Consider the following 16,278-nt stretch of genomic DNA (forward strand, 5'->3'; position numbering starts at 1 on the left):
ACACAAATCTTCATGGTAGTATTATTAGTAAGAGCCAAAAAGTGAAACAACTCAATATTCATAGCTATGATCCATAAAGCTCAAAAAGTAGAAGCAATCCAGTTAGTTCATCAAATGATGCATGGATAAATAAAATACAGTATGTCCATACAACGGAATATTATTTGGTAATAAAAAGGAAGTACTAATAATACATGCTACAACATGAATGAACTCTGAAAATATGCTAAGTGAGAGAAGCTGGACATAAAGCACCACATGTTCCATTTGTACAAAATGTCTAGACTTGGCAATTTATAGAGAAATGGTGGATTGACAGCTGCCTGGAACAGAACAGAATGAAGAGAATGAGAGGGGAGTTCCCTAGTGGCCAAGTGGTTAAGATTCCAGGCTTTCATTTCTGTGGTCTAGGTCAATCTCTTATCAGGAAACTGAGATTCCTTAAGCTACAATGTACAGCCAAAACTAAAAAAGAATTTTTGAAAAACAGAATGAAGAGCAAGAACTAAGGGGAACGAGACTTCTTTTTGGAGAAAATATTCTGAAATTAGATAGTGATGATAGTTACAAGTTCTAGAATATACAAAGAACAACTGAACGGTGTACATTAAAAGACTGAACATTTATGGCATGTGAAATGTTTTCAATTATTAGAACTACAACCACCATTTAAATATAAAGTTACAAAGATAGTTACAATTAATATAAACCAGGGTAAACACCCAGCATGAAAACCTGAAATTTCTCCTGGAACTCTTTACCTCCTTCTCTTTACTATACTTATTCTGGTGAAGTTTCTTATATTTGTGCAGTCGCAACATATTATGAAGATCTTCTCTGCTAAGACTGAGTTCTTCCTCTTCGTCATCATCTTCTTCTTCTCCTTCATCGTTGTCTTCACTATGAGAATCTGCCTCACTGGATTCATCACTCAGCAGAATGCTCTGAAAAAGGGAGGAAATGGAAATGGAACCTTTGATATGAAACAATTACTTTCATAATCCAAGGATTTTTTTTTCCACTTTTCAAACGACAAAAACAGCTGGGGGATAATCATTCTAGTTTCCCTTATACTATTCTTTACCAATTCAACTGAAAAACACAAAGATATAAATTAAACTTACTACGTCAAAGCTGTATATTGTCACCCTGCTTATTTAACTTATATGCAAAGTACATCATGAGAAACGCTGGGCTGGAAGAAACACAAGCTGGAATCAAGATTGCTGGGAGAAATATCAATAACCTCAGATATGCAGATGATACCACCCTTATGGCAGAAAGTGAAGAGGAACTAAAAAGCCTCTTGATGTAAGTGAAAGAGGAGAGTGAAAAAGTTGGCTTAAAGCTCAAGATTCAGAAAATGAAGATCACGGCATCTGGTCCCATCACTTCATGGGAAATAGATGGAGAAACGGTGGAAACAGTGTCAGACTTTATTTTGGGGGGCTCCAAAATCACTGCAGATGTTGATTGCAGCCATGAAATTAAAAGATGCTTACTCCTGGGAAGGAAAGTTATGACCAACCTAGACAGCGTATTAAAAAGCAGAGACATTACTCTGCCAACAAAGGTCTGTCTAGTCAAGGCCATGGTTTTTCCAGTGGTCATGTATGGATGTGAGAGTTGGTCTGTGAAGAAGGCTGAGCGCCAAAGAATTGATGCTTTTGAACTGTGGTGTTGGAGAAGACTCTTGAGAGTCCCTTGGACTGCAAGGAGATCCAACCAGTCCATTCTAAAGGAGATGGGCCCTGGGTGTTCTTTGGAAGGAATGATGCTAAAGCTGAAACTCCAGTACTTTGGCCACCTCATGCGAAGAGTTGACTCACTGGAAAAGACTCTGATGCTGGGAGGGATTGGGGGCAGGAGGAGAAGGGGATGACAGAGGATGAGATGGCTGGATGGCATCAATGACTCGATGGACTGAGTTTGAGTGAACTCTGGGAGTTGGTGATGGACAGGGAGGCCTGGCCGTGCTGTGATTCATGGGGTCGCAAAGAGTTGGACACGACTGAGCGACTGAACTGAACTGAACTGAAACCTACTGATCCCCAAGTAAAAAGCACTAAAACATGAGAAATGCTATCAAAAGCAACAAGGCTAAATTTCACTTAGTACATATACTACACATAAGATAATTTAATTAAATGTCACATTCCAAGACAAAAAACTAAACAAAAGCTAAGAAACTAGTATAGCGTAAAAGGGAATATAGAACACTAGTTGTGATGGCTGATAAAGGAGAAACCACCCCAAAATCCATTAACTGATGAACAGATACACAAAACGTGGTATTATCCATGTAACAAAGTATTATTTGGCAACTGAAATGAAGGAAGGAGTACTGACATGTGCCACAACATCAATGAACCTTGAAAACATTATGCTAAGTAAAAGAAGCCAGACAAAGAAGACCACATTTAATGTTTCCATTTATATGAAATGTCTAGAACAGGCAAATCCACAGAAACAGAAAACGGATTAATGGTTGTGAAGGGCTGGGGAAACTAGAGTATGAGTAACTGCTAATGAGTAGAATTTCTTTCTGGAGTGATGAAAATGCTCTTGAATTAGACAGTGGTGATGGCTACAACAACTTTATGAATGTACTCAAAATTATTAAATTATAAATTTTAAAAGGGAACATTTAATGGCATGTGAATTACATCTTGATTTTTAAAAATGTGACGGCAAAGCATAGAGGTTACTGCACTCCCAACAGTTTAAAACCTCACTGACACGAAGCAAATCAGGACTTTACTGTCTTTTAAATGCCCTGGTGATAAAAATGAAAGGATAACTTTAAACTACATTGAACTCTTCACAAGAAAAGTATCTAACAGAGAAATAATTAGTTTCATTAGAAGAAAGGCTATCCTTAATTGAATCGAGCTAAAGACAGTAATCTTGTAAGAATGTAAATGAGATTACGTCACTCCCTTGCTTACAAATACTCCAATTGCTTACCACTGTGTGCTATGCTAAGTCACTTCAGTCACTTTCCGACTCTGTGCGACCCCATAGACGGCAGCCCACCAGGGCTCCCCCGTCCCTGGGATTCTCCAGGCAAGAACACTGGAGTGGGTTGCCATTTCCTTCTCCAATGCAGGATAGTGAAAAGTGAAAGTGAAGTCGCTCAGTCGTGTCCGACTCTTAGCGACCCCATGGATTGCAGCCTAAAAGGCTCCTCCGTCCATGGGATTTTCCAAGTAAGAGTACTGGAGTGGGGTGCCATTGCCTTCTCTTGCTTACCACTGTAACAAGAGTTAAAATACAAATTCTTCAACACAGTGTACAAGGCCCAACATGATAAGCTAACCTCAGCGTCTACTATCCTCTTACTGTACTCCAGCTGTATCAGCCTTCTTTACTTCCCCAAACATACCAAGTTGCTTCCTCTCTCAGACTTTTGCCATTTTTCCTTCTTACTGAAATGCTTTTATCTTAAACCTTTAGAGTTCTCTCTGATCATTCAGCTAAAATGTTACCTCTTTAAAGAAACTATTTATTTACTTATGTACAGGCTTACTCCCTCCATTAGAATGTACGCTACCCAGGGTGGGAACTCTGTGTATTTATGTACAATAATGTTGCCCAAGGCAGGATGCCTCAATCAACATCTGCTGAATGAATGACCTACTCAGGTACTAATAAAAAATAAATTTAATTGTGGTTACAAGCCAGTAAAGGCAAGGATCTTATCTATTTCTGTACTCTCTTGCTTAGCATAGGGCTTTATTCCTAAAAACTTTATTAAAATGAACTTTGCTGAGTCCTCTAGACTTTTCTCTATAATCTCTTAAACCACCACCCAGAATAAAAGACTCATGTCTAGGAAAATCTCTGCCAGTGTACCAAAATTAATCAGTTACTTTTCTATTTGCAGTTTTAGTGGGTTATTTAAATTATAAATGTTCTACCTTATCTCTTACCTTTAGCCACTTTCTGCTTTTCTTCAACTTAGAGAAGTTATATAAATTCCCTTTGTCAAATTTTGATTCTGTGTAAAGAAACACAAAGAATAAAAAAAAACGAAAGGACAACTGACCCAAGAGAACTGATAGTTCAAAAAGGGATCTCATACCACACTGACCTGACTGTAGAACTCCATTCAATGAGTATGTGTTTAACATTTCAGAAGTGCTTGCTCCAGAAGTCTCACCAAGCAATGAATTTGGAGGTTCTTCCTTAACTTGTATCAAGGGATCTCCAGACTGAGGCAATAGAGGATTACTGTCATCCAGTCCATCTTCACTTTCATCACTACAAATCAAAGAATGATGAATCCACAATAAAAACTGACCCAGAAAAATATTATAATTTATGGTTAGTAGACTAAACACTTTACAGAAGAAATTGATCCTTTGGTTAAGTTGACTGTATTTTATGAAAGAAAGAAGGAAAAAAAAAATCTAAAACCAGTAAGATATTTTAACCCTAAAATCTACAGGAATAATGGGAATCAGAAATGTGGTAAAAAATTACATGGGGAAGATGGAATACCATACCTAGAAATATTCCTGTTGAAGATGGCTGATGTTTGTCGCAGGAAATGGTCCAATCGGAGGGCCCTCTCCAGGTATTGAAGGTAGAGGGGCTTTGCCAGCTCAGTGCAGCCGCCATCGTCCCCGGCACCCAACTCCGAGGCCATAGAACAAATCTGTCTTCATGCACAAGGGTTTCCGACTGCACGGCTGCAGAATGGAGATAAGTAGTAAAAAGATGAAATGCTATTCCCTCTCCCTTTATTTTGCCTGCTTGCTATCAACGTGAAGAGAAATCAGAATATAAGTCTACAGTATCATCTGCCTCCTAATGCAAAGGCAGAAGTTAAAAGGATGAAAAAAAATCAAAATATAGAAATACTGTCATCTATCATTATGAAAATTCATGATACTTTTCTGAAACAGTGCCTTAAAATTTATACCCTACAATTCTCTTTCACCCTACAATTAATAACTACTCACAACTATCCAAATCTGTACCATAAATTCACTGTTGTACATCTCACAGAGGAGCACTTGTTCTCAGCATCACCCTTCCAAACAGCTACTTCCTTTTTCATTTTGTATCTACATTCATACACGTATGTGTGAGGTAGTAATTGTAATCCATTTACAAGGGATTAGATACACTGGCAAAGTTTTTTACTATACACTCTCTTATAAATATGCCATTAAATATAAAGATTTAGAAATGATTTTAAAAACTGGAGGAAAGAGCATAAAAGTGAGAGTAAGAAACCTGAGCATTTTCTTTGCTAACTTATGTTGTTAAGGAGAATGTTAGAGTCAGGACATCTTCACTAGAGAATCGACATGACAACTTTCCCCCAACTGTCTTTCATGTAACATCTTCTACCTTATAATTGGGTCTCTTTAAAGAGTTATGGGGTTGAGCCAGGATTAAACAATGGGACAATACAGAGCAATTAGCCCACCATCTGATATACAGTGAGTACTCAACAAATAGTAACAGTAAATTATTTTGTAAAGTTGATAATCCAATAAATTCAGGTATAATCTTTAAAGGAAACCAAAATATCTTTATCGTGAGTTGTCTTCTCTTTTTATTATGAAGCATTTGTCACTCAGTCATGTCGGACTCTTTGCGACCCCATGGACTGTAGCCTGCCAGGCTCCTCTGTCGATGGGATTCTCCAGGCAAGAATATTGGAGTGGGTTACCATTCCCTTCTCCAGGAGATCTTCCCAATCCAGGGATCAAAGCCAGGTCTCCTGCATTGCAGGCAAATTTTTTACCACTTAGCCACCAGAAAAGGGGCCTTTTTATTTTTATTACAGGTTTAAAATTTTTCCTAATATAATCTTTCTCTTATACTCCCTTAATTTTTTAAGAGAATGTTAAAAATTCTCCCCTGATTGTGCTACAGATTCAACATGATCCCTATCAAAATCCCAGCAGGCTTTTCTCCTCCTCCTCCCCCGCCCCCTGCCCAGAAATTGACAAGCTGATTCTTAAATTTATATGGAAACTCAAAGAACCTAGAATAGTCAAAATAATTCTGAAAAAGAACAAGACTGAATGATTTATACTGTCTGATTTTAAATGTATTTATAAGAAAGCTACAGTCATTAGGACAGTGTGATACTGGTATGAGGATAACCACACAGACCAATGAAATAGATCTGAAAAATCCAGAAATAAACCTCATATTTACGGCAATTCATTTTCAGTAAAGGTGCCAAGGCAATTTCAATGGGGGAAAGGATAGTCTTTTCAACAAATTGTGCTGGACAACTGAATAAATAACACATACAAAAAACTTAATTTAAACCATTTACCTCATACCATGCAAAAAAAAAATTCAAAATGGTTCAGAGATCCAGGTGTAAAACCTCAAACTATAAAACTTCGTTCTACAAGAAAAAAAACCCTCATAATTTCAGATACTTTGCCAACAAAGGTCCATCTAGTCAAGGTTATGGTTTTTCCAGTGGTCATGTATGGATGTGAGAGTTGGACTGTGAAGAAAGCTGAGCACCCAAGAATTGATGCTTTTGAACTGTGGTGTTGGAGAAGACTCTTGAGAGTCCCTTGGACTGCAAGGAGATCCAACCAGTCCATTCTAAAGGAGATGGGCCCTGGGTGTTCTTTGGAAGGAATGATGCTAAAGCTGAAACTCCAGTACTTTGGCCACCTCATGCGAAGAGTTGACTCACTGGAAAAGACTCTGATGCTGGGAGGGATTGGGGGCAGGAAGAAAAGGGGACGACAGAGGATGCTGGATGGCATCACCGACTCGATGGACTTGAGTTTGAGTGAACTCTGGGAGATGGTGATGGACAGGGAGGCCTGGCATGCTGTGATTCATGGGGTCGCAAAGAGTCAGATATGACTGAGCGACTGAACTGAACTGAACTGAAAGAACTCTGGCAACTAAATAAGATAAGTCAAGTAAAAAATATGCAGAAGACTTTGAACAGGTATTTTACCAAAGAAGATATACAAATAATTAATAGAAGATGGAGATGCTCAACATCAAAAACTGCAAATTAAAATTACAGAGTGATACCATTTACACACACTAGAACGGGGGAGCCCAGTAGGCTGAAGTCCATGGGGTCGCTCAGAGTCGGACAGGACTGAGCTACTTCACTTTCACTTTTCACTTTCATGCATTGGAGAAGGAAATGGCAACCCACTCCAGTATTCTTGCCTGGAGAATCCCAGGGACAGGGGAGCCTGGTGGGCTGCTATCTATGGGGTCGCACAGAGTCGGACACGACTGAAGCGACTTAGCAGCAGCAGCAGCAGCAGCAGAACAGTTCTGGTAAAAAGATAATTGCTAGGGAAGATGTGGATAAACTGAAACCCTCATACATTGCTGGTGAAAATGTAAAATATTATAGCCACCTCTGAAAAGTTAGGCAGTTGCTTGAAAATTTGAATACAGAGCTACCATGTGATCTAGCACTTTCACTCTTTGTTATCTATTCAAAAGAAATAAAAACACACATCCACCATTCAAAGCCTTTTATGTGAATGTTCACAGCAATATTATTTATAGTAGTCAAAAACTGAAATAATCTAAATGCCTATCAGATAGTAAACGGATAAACAAAATGTGGCCTGGACAATGGAATACTAATCAGCAATAAAAAGGAATAAACAATTCATATATGCAATAACATGAACGAGCCTCAAAATTTTGTTAAATAAAAGAAGAGAAACACCAAAGACCACATACTGTAAGATTCCATTATATAAAATACCCAGAAAAAGCAATCTGTAGATACACAAGGTAAAGGACAGTGGTTTGGGGAGGTGTAAAGGGGAGAGTGACTACAAATGTGTATTAGAGATCTTTTTTCAGGCGAGTTGGAAATGTTTTAAATCAACACTGTAGTGATGGTTGCACAATTCTTTAATTTTGCTAAAAATCACTGAATTATAACTTAAGGTGAATTTCAAGGTATACAAAATATCAGCCTTGGTAACAAAGTAAACAATGTTAAAAATACTTAAAATACTTTTTATCAAAGTCTTTATAAAAAACTTTTAAATAAAAGTTCTTTTTTTTAAATAAAAGACTTCAATACATTCTACTTTTCAAATGAGGCCTAACATGTACCCATTCCAGATGATTTCAAAGAAACTTGGTATTTATACACAAAGGGACTTCACTGGTGGTACAGTGGATAAGAATTCACCTGCCAATGCAGAGGACACGCACTGGCCTGGGGAAGATTCTACATGCCGCAGAGCAACTAAGCCCATGGGCCACAACTACTGAGCTGACATGCTGCAACTACTGAAGCCCATGTCCTAGAGCCTGTGTTCTACAACAAAAGAGAAGCCACTGCAATGAGAAGCCTGTGTACTGCAACGAAGAGTAGCCCCCTCTTGCCACAATTAGAGAAAGCTTGTGTACAGTAATAAAGATGCAGTGAAACCAAAAATAAAAACAAATAAATAAAATAAAGCAAGGGATTTCCTCGGTTGTCCAATGGCTAAGACTCTGCATTCCCAGTGCAGGGGGTCCAGGTTCAAACCCGGATCAGGGAACTAGATCCCACATGCTGCGACTAAGACCCAGCGTGGCCAAATAAATAAAAGTAACCATTAAAAAAAAAAAATAAAAACCTATTAAAAAAAATAGAGCAAAACTATCTTAGATAATAATATAACACATTTAATATACATACAAATTAAAGCACATCAAGCTGCTACTTGGAAGACCTAGGCAGTCATTTTTCCAAAGAAGACATAGATGGCCAACAGGCATGTGAAAATATGCTCAACAATGCTAACTATCAGGGAAATGCAAATCAAAACTACAATGAGATATCACCTCTCACCCATCAGAATGGTCACTATCAAAAAGTCTACAAGTAATAAATGCTGTAGAGAGTATGAAGGAAAGGGAATACTTCTACTCTGCTGGTGGGAATATAAACTGGTTTATCTGCTGTGGAAAACAACATGCAGGTACCATATGATCCAGCAATGCCACTGTTGGGTATATACCCAAAAGAGATGAAAATTCTAATTCAAAAGGATAAATGCACTCCAATGTTCATAGCACTATTCATAATAGCCAAGACACGGAAGCAACAGATGAACGGATAGAGAAGATGTGGTATATATGTTGCAGCAACATGGATGGACCTAGAGGCTATCATACTAAGTGAAGGAAAACAGAGAAAGACAAGTATTATTGACATCACATACATGGAATTTAAAAAATAATACAAATGAACTTATTTACAAAACAGAAACAGACTCACAGAGAAAACAAACTTATGGTTACCAAAGGGAAAAGAGGGAGGGGAATAAGTTAGGAGTACTGAATAACAGATACACATCACTGTATTAAAATAAACAAAAAGGATTTATTCCATGTTACTGAACCATTTTTTCTGTACACCTGAAACTAACACAGTATGATTAATCATCTATAGTTCCATATAAAAAGAAAAAATTGCTGCTTAGCTCCCTCCTAAGGTTTTATTACAAAATAATTGATATTATGCTTTACTTAATTTGCCTGATAATAAAAAATGATCTTAATTAAGGGACTGTAAAGGTATGACTACAAAGGAACACTAGGTGATTCAAAAGGAACTATTTCTTATATAATTCCTTAGTATCTAGGCTGCATACTAAACATGAACTCAAAACCAGGTAAGTCCAGGGAAGATCAGTTATTTGTATGGTCTTACAATGCTCAATGTGCCCCCCGGGACACCCCAGTCCTGTCGTCTGATTCTCTCAGAATCGCCTTTGTAGCACATCACCACTGACAGCTGAAACGGCCAACATGAAACAGCGCTCTCTTATTTCCACAGGACTAAAGGAGGAGGTGTATGAAGTTCTCCACAACAAGTTTTATGATGACATCTGGAGAGTCAATTAATATTTTTAAAGTGCTTGATTAGATTTTGTCATAAAATATACATAAAATTCACCATTTTAATCACTGTTAAGTAGAAAATTCAGTAGCATACACAAATTAAGAACACCCTGAAAATGCTTCTAAACTTCCTGTCAGATCCATCCCCATCTTCATGTGAAGAGCACCTTTTAAGATTCATCTAACCACAGGCTCTCACTGCAGTTTCAAAGGATGAAAGAACTATTAATATATGATGTCAGAGCAATTCACCACTGAGTGACCTGGTCCATACCCTGAACTCTGGCTCTTTAATTCTGATTACCCTGCAACTTGGACTGTGATCACCCTTTAGTTCTCAAATAAAGCTTGATATCCATGGTAAAGTATCTGCCTCGAAATCAAACCCACATACATCAAACTTACCTACCTACGTCCATGTATGGTTCTAGGCTGCTTGCATTGCATTGCACTGCTTTGCATTCTCTAATCACTGCTATGCCTTTATGGATACTGCCTTGCCCTTATCCTATAAATAACTTCTCTGTAAGGTAAGTCTCACCAAGCTGAGATGAAATCTCTCAAAGACAAAATGAGATACCCTGTTCCAGGAAACACTTTCAGATTATTCTTAGCTAAAACTTCCCGCTTCTTTGAACATCTATATGGTTATTTACAGAAAGGATGGCACTTACATGATCTTATACTTGACTAACTGTACATACACATGCATGCCTTAGCTCTCTTACTAAATAAACTTGCTAAACTATTTGGGCAAAGAATCCCTATCTAATGAATCTATTTGGCTCTGATATTTAAAAATGACCATATTAATTTGCTTTTCAAAACACAGTCTTAAATGTCAAGGCTACAAAACTCTAGTTCTAATGTTACTTTCTATATAAAGACAATCTGTAGTCAATGACCATAGTCCTCCACGTCCATCCTGGACAAAAGACTTGCGGATAAAAGTTTAAATAAGACAAATCAAAAGATAACAAAAGTCAGGTAACAGAAACCTAAGCAGAATGGATTCAACCATTTATTATCCGTTGAACAACAGGACAATGCATGAACTGAATGAATATCTTTCAGGGACTCCCCCATAAAATTTGTCTCCCAGGCAAGCTGAGATAAATATGGGGATAGAAGAGATCAAGGCATTACTTCTAGACAAGAAGCTGAAGGACACCTGCACCAACTGCCAATTCTTAGCTGAGAATTTCCATCCTCCCCCAAATGAAAGACCCAACAGGGAAAGCCATCCTATTTCTGAATAGGGGTGAGCTAACAGGCTCTGTTCAATGGTAGCCTAACCCAAGAAACAGTTTTTAGTTTAATTTTAATTTTGTTTTTTTAAGGGAAAGGGGTGAGTTCTAATCTTTATTTCTTAACAGCAATGATAATAACATGCTATATCACAATTAGCTCATAAAATACTACAATTACAATTCTGGCTATAAAGTATTTTTCATAAGACCTAAACATTTAGATTTTCCATAACTCCCCCCCCCCAATTTCTCTTTATAAATACTGCCCCAAGTTAGTTTCACACCAGTCATTTAGAGAACCATTTCCCAAAGTTTACTTCTCTGAGTGCTAGCTCGATATTAATAAATGACCATGGACATTAAAAATATTGGGTTTCCCTGGTAGCTCAGCTGGTAAAGAATCCGCCTGCAATGCAGAAGACCCCGGTTCAATTCCTGGGTCAGGAAGATCTTCTGGAGAAGGGATAGGCAACCCACTCCAGCATTCCTGGGCTTCCCTGGTGGCTCAGCTGGTAAAGAATCCACCTACAATGTGGAAGACCTGGGTTCAATCTCTGAGTTGGGAAGATCCCCTGGAGAAGGGAACGGCTGCCCACTCCAGTATTCTGGCCTGGAGAATTCCATGGCTTGTGTAGTCCATGGGGTCACAAAGAGTCGGGACACGAATGAGCGACTTTCAATTTCATTAAAAATATTAAAGCATTAAAGTCAGACTTAAGATTCTTCACATTTCCAATATGCTAATGTGCTTAGTCTCTTTCCAAGAGGAATTCTCAATTTATTTGACCATTTTATGGCAAAATCACTCATCAAAATATTTAAGAGAAGACCAGATTGAGAATCACTGACTTAGTCAGATACCTAAAGACAGTTAAATCGTAACTGCCTTTAAGAAGTAATTCCTGGTGGGAGGGAGGTTCAAGAGGGAGGGGAAAATACATATACCTATGGCTGATTCATGTTGATATATGGCAGAAACCAACACAATACTATAAAGCAATCCTCCTCCAGCTAAAAATAAATAAATTTTTAAAGAGAAATAATTCCTAAATTTATTTATATTAGTACAGAAAAGTCTGAATTAAAGTACAGCTCTTGTGAAAACTATAGCTTTAAAGCATTTTAAGGACTGAAGACAGTCTATAGCAGGTTATAGGCTAAAGCTCTAAAAGGCCAAATATTAAGGTAACAGAACAACTGGATTTCCCACCTGCACTCCTCCATAACTCAGGCAATCTGTAACCCAAACCTATTATGACTGAATGTGATTTACTGAGTCCAGAGCCACAGGCTACATTAATAATCTGCAGGGCTATGGCACAAATAGCAGGATCAGGCCAAATAAATAAGCTTTGTAATATTTTTAAAGATATAAACAGACCAAAAAAGAATGGAGATGTTATTTTCACATGAATAATAAAGTCACATTTCACTGATTCAGCTATTCAATTGCTGAACTCAGTGTAGAAAAAGATATTTCCTTCAGAGATTTAGTCTAACAGAGAATGTAAAGCTAGAACATAAAAACCACAATAAAATGCACACATGGGAAGTTACTTAAGAGATGTACAGATAAAGTGCAATGGAAGTTCAGGAAAAAAACTTCCTGAACTTATGTGTGTCAGACTGTGTTGAATGATAAACAAGGAATCTGCATGACTTACAAATATCTATCACTCTGAATTACAACAACACAAGAGAAGACTCTACACGTGGACATCACCAGATGGTTAACACCGAAATCAGATTGATTACATTCTTTGCAGCCAAAGATGGAGAAGCTCTATACAGTCAGCAAAAACAAAACCGGGAGCTGACTGTGGCTCAGATCACGAACTCCTTATTGCCAAATTCAGACTTACATTGAAGAAAGTGGGGAAAACCACTAAACCATTCAGGTATGACCAAAATCAAATCCCTTACGATTATACAGTGGAAGTGACAAGTAGATTCAAGGGACTAGATCTGATAGAGTGCTGATGAACTATGGATGGAGGTTTGTGACACTGTACAGGAGACAGGGATCAAGACCATCCCCAAGGGGGAAAAAAATGCAAAAAAGCAAAATTGCTCTCTGAGGAGGCCTTACAAAGAGCTGTGAAAAGAAGAGAAGTGAAAAGCAAAGGGGAAAAGGAAAGATATACCCATTTGAATGCAGAGAGGTAAGAAAGCCTTCCTCAGTGATCAGTGCAAAAAATAGAGGAAAATAATGCAATGGGAAAGACTAGAGATCTCTTCAAGAAAATCAGATACACCAAGGGAACATTTCATGCAAAGATGGGCACAATAAAGGACAGAAATGGTATGGACCTAACAGAAGCAGAAGATTAAGAAGAGGTGGCAAGAATACACAGGAGAACTGTACAAAAAGATCTTCATGACCCAGATGATCACAATGGTGTGATCACTCACTAGAGCCAGACCTCCTGGAATGTGAAGTCAAGTGGGCCTTAGAAAGCATCACTATGAACAAAGCTAGTGGAGGTGATGGAATTCCAGTTGAGCTATTTCAAATCCTGGAAGATGATGCTGTGAAGGTGCTACATTCAATATGCCAGCAAATCTGCAAAACTCAGCAGTGGCCACAGGCTGAAAAAGGTCAGTTTTCATTCCAATCCCAAAGAAGAGCCAATGCCAAAGAATGCTCAAACTACCGCACAGTTGCACTCATCTCACACGCTAGTAAAGTAATGCTCAAAATTCTCCAAGCCAGGCTTCAACAATACATGAACCGTGAACTTCCAGATGTTGAAACTGGTTTTAGAAGTCAGAGGAACCAGAGATCAAATTACCAACATCCGCTGGATCATCGAAAAAGCAAGAGAGTTTCAGAAATTTCCGCTTTATTGACCATGCCAAAGCCTTTGACTGTGTGGATCACCACAAACTGTGGAAAATTCTGAAAGGGATGGGAATACCAGACCACCTGACCTGCCTCTTGAGAAATCTGTATGCAGGTCAGAAAGCAACAGTTAGAACTGGACATGGAACAGACTGGTTCCAAATAGGAAAAGGAAGTACGTCAAGGCTGTATATTGTCACCCTGCTTATTTAACTTATATGCAGAGTACATCATGAGAAACGCTGGGCTGGATGAAGCACAAGCTGGAATCAAGATTGCTGGGAGAAATATCAATAACCTCAGATATGCAGATGACATCACCTTTATGGCAGAAAGTGAAGAACTAAAGAGCCTCTTGATGAAAGTGAAAGAGGAGAATGAAAAAGTTGGCTTAAAGATCAACATTCAGAACACTAAGAACATGTCATCCAGTCCCCTCATTTCATGGCAAATAGGTGGGGAAACAGCGGAAACAGTGGCAGACTTTATTTTGGGGGGCTCCAAAATCACTGCAGACGGTGACTGCAGCCATGAAATTAAAAGATGGTTACTCCTTGGAAGGAAAGTTATGACCAACATAGATAGCGTATTAAAAAGCAGAAACATTACTTTGTTGACAAAGGTCCATCTAGTCAAGGTTATGATTTTTCCAGTAGTCATGTATGAATGTGAGAGTTGGACCATAAAGAAAGCTGAGCGCCAAAGAATTGATGCTTTTGAACTGTGGTGTTGGAGAAGACTCTTGAGAGTCCCTTGAACTGCAAGGAGATCCAACCAGTCCATCCTAAAGGAAATCAGTCCTGAGTGTTCATTGGAAGGGCTGATGTTGAAGCTGAAACTCCAATACTTTGGCCAGCTGATGTGAAGAACTGACTCATTGGAAAAGACCCTGATGCTGGGAAAGATTGAATGGGGGAGAAAGGGACGACAGAGAATGCGATGGCTGGATGGCATCACCAACTTGATGGACATGAGTTTGAGTAAACTCTGGGAGATGGTGATGGACAGGGAGGCCTGGCATGCTGCAGTCCATGGGATTGCAAAGAGTCAGACACGACTGAGCAACTGAACTGAACTGATAACTCTGAATGAGGCAACAGCAGAGTTTAGGATATGGATCCTTCTGTATGAGCTAATGAATAAAAAACGAAGTGTGATGAATACAATCACCTAAAATTTAATGCTTCCAACCACAAAGAAAAACTCAGGCCAAATGGCTCCACCAGTGAATTTTACCGAACATTTAAAGTAGAATTAATACCAATCCTTCACAAACTCTTCCAGATAACAGAAAGGAAACTCTACGACATCTGCATTACCTTGATTTTTAAAACCAGGCAAAGACATCACAAGAAAAGTACAGTCAGCCCTCCATATCCCATATACAGAGCCCACGGATATGGAGGGCTGACTATACCATTTTATAGATGGGACCTGAACTTCCACAAATTCTGGTATTTGCAGGGGATCCTGGAATCAATCCCCATGGGTACCAAGGAAAGACTATATAGACTAATAACCCTTTTAATGTAGATATAAAATCCTCAACAAAATACAGCTGACCCGTGAACAACATGGGGATTTGGGGCCACCAACCCTCCTTGCAGTTGAAAACTCATATATCATGCTGTTCTGTACCTAAGGTTCCATATCCACAGTTCTGCATCTATGGATTCAACCAACCACAGATGGTGCAGTATGCAGTTACTGAAAAACAATCCACATATAAGTGAGTCCATGCAGTTCAAACCCATGTTTTTCAAGGGTTAACTGCATCATACACGGAATCCAACAACATATAAAAAGAATTACACACTATTACTAAAGTAGAATTTATCCCAGGAATGCAAAGTTGGTGTCATACCTGCAAATCAATGTGTTAGATCTCATTAAAGCACAAAACCCACTTGATCATCTCAACAGAAACAGAAAAATGATTTGACAAAATCCAACACCATTTCCAAATAAAAGAGTCAACAAACTAGGAACAGTCTTCACTACTGACAGCCGTGTTTAAGACTCCATGCTTCCACTGCAGGGGGCAGAGGTTCCATCACTGGCTGGAGAAGTAAGATTCCACAGGCCACACAGTGCTGCCAAAAAATAAAAAACTTTAAAAAAAAGGGCGGGGGTGGGGGCACTCCCTCAACCTGATAAAGGACACTGACACAAAACAGAGCTAACACCATACCTAATAGTGAAAGACAGAATGCTTCCCCCTTAAGATCAGGAACAAGACATGGTTGTCTGCTTTCACAACCTCTATTCAAAAGTGGACTGAAAATTCTAGCTAGGGCAATTAGGCAAAGG

At 38.6% G+C, this 16,278-nt stretch overlaps 1 protein-coding gene across 5 annotated transcripts in view; it reads right to left on the reverse strand.

Annotated features, from left to right (window-relative positions):
• The window catches only part of INO80 (INO80 complex ATPase subunit), a 123,241-nt gene that overhangs the window by 91,385 nt on the left and 15,578 nt on the right, over nt 1–16,278 (reverse strand). For 4 of the 5 annotated variants that reach the window (XM_061430809.1, XM_061430808.1, XM_061430806.1 and 1 more), the window contains exons 2-5: nt 4,509–4,694; nt 4,094–4,263; nt 3,933–4,000; nt 762–944 (exon numbers count right to left, since the gene is read on the reverse strand). In XM_061430809.1, coding sequence (XP_061286793.1) covers nt 762–944; nt 3,933–4,000; nt 4,094–4,263; nt 4,509–4,651 — 564 coding nt within the window. In that variant the 5' untranslated portion in view covers nt 4,652–4,694. Of the gene's footprint in view, nt 1–761; nt 945–3,932; nt 4,001–4,093; nt 4,264–4,508; nt 5,730–16,278 lie in introns of those variants that run through there. The other variant, XM_061430807.1, reaches the window with a different exon arrangement.

This window comes from Bos javanicus, chromosome 10 (assembly GCF_032452875.1).
Source record: "Bos javanicus breed banteng chromosome 10, ARS-OSU_banteng_1.0, whole genome shotgun sequence".
Lineage (NCBI taxonomy): Eukaryota > Metazoa > Chordata > Mammalia > Artiodactyla > Bovidae > Bos > Bos javanicus.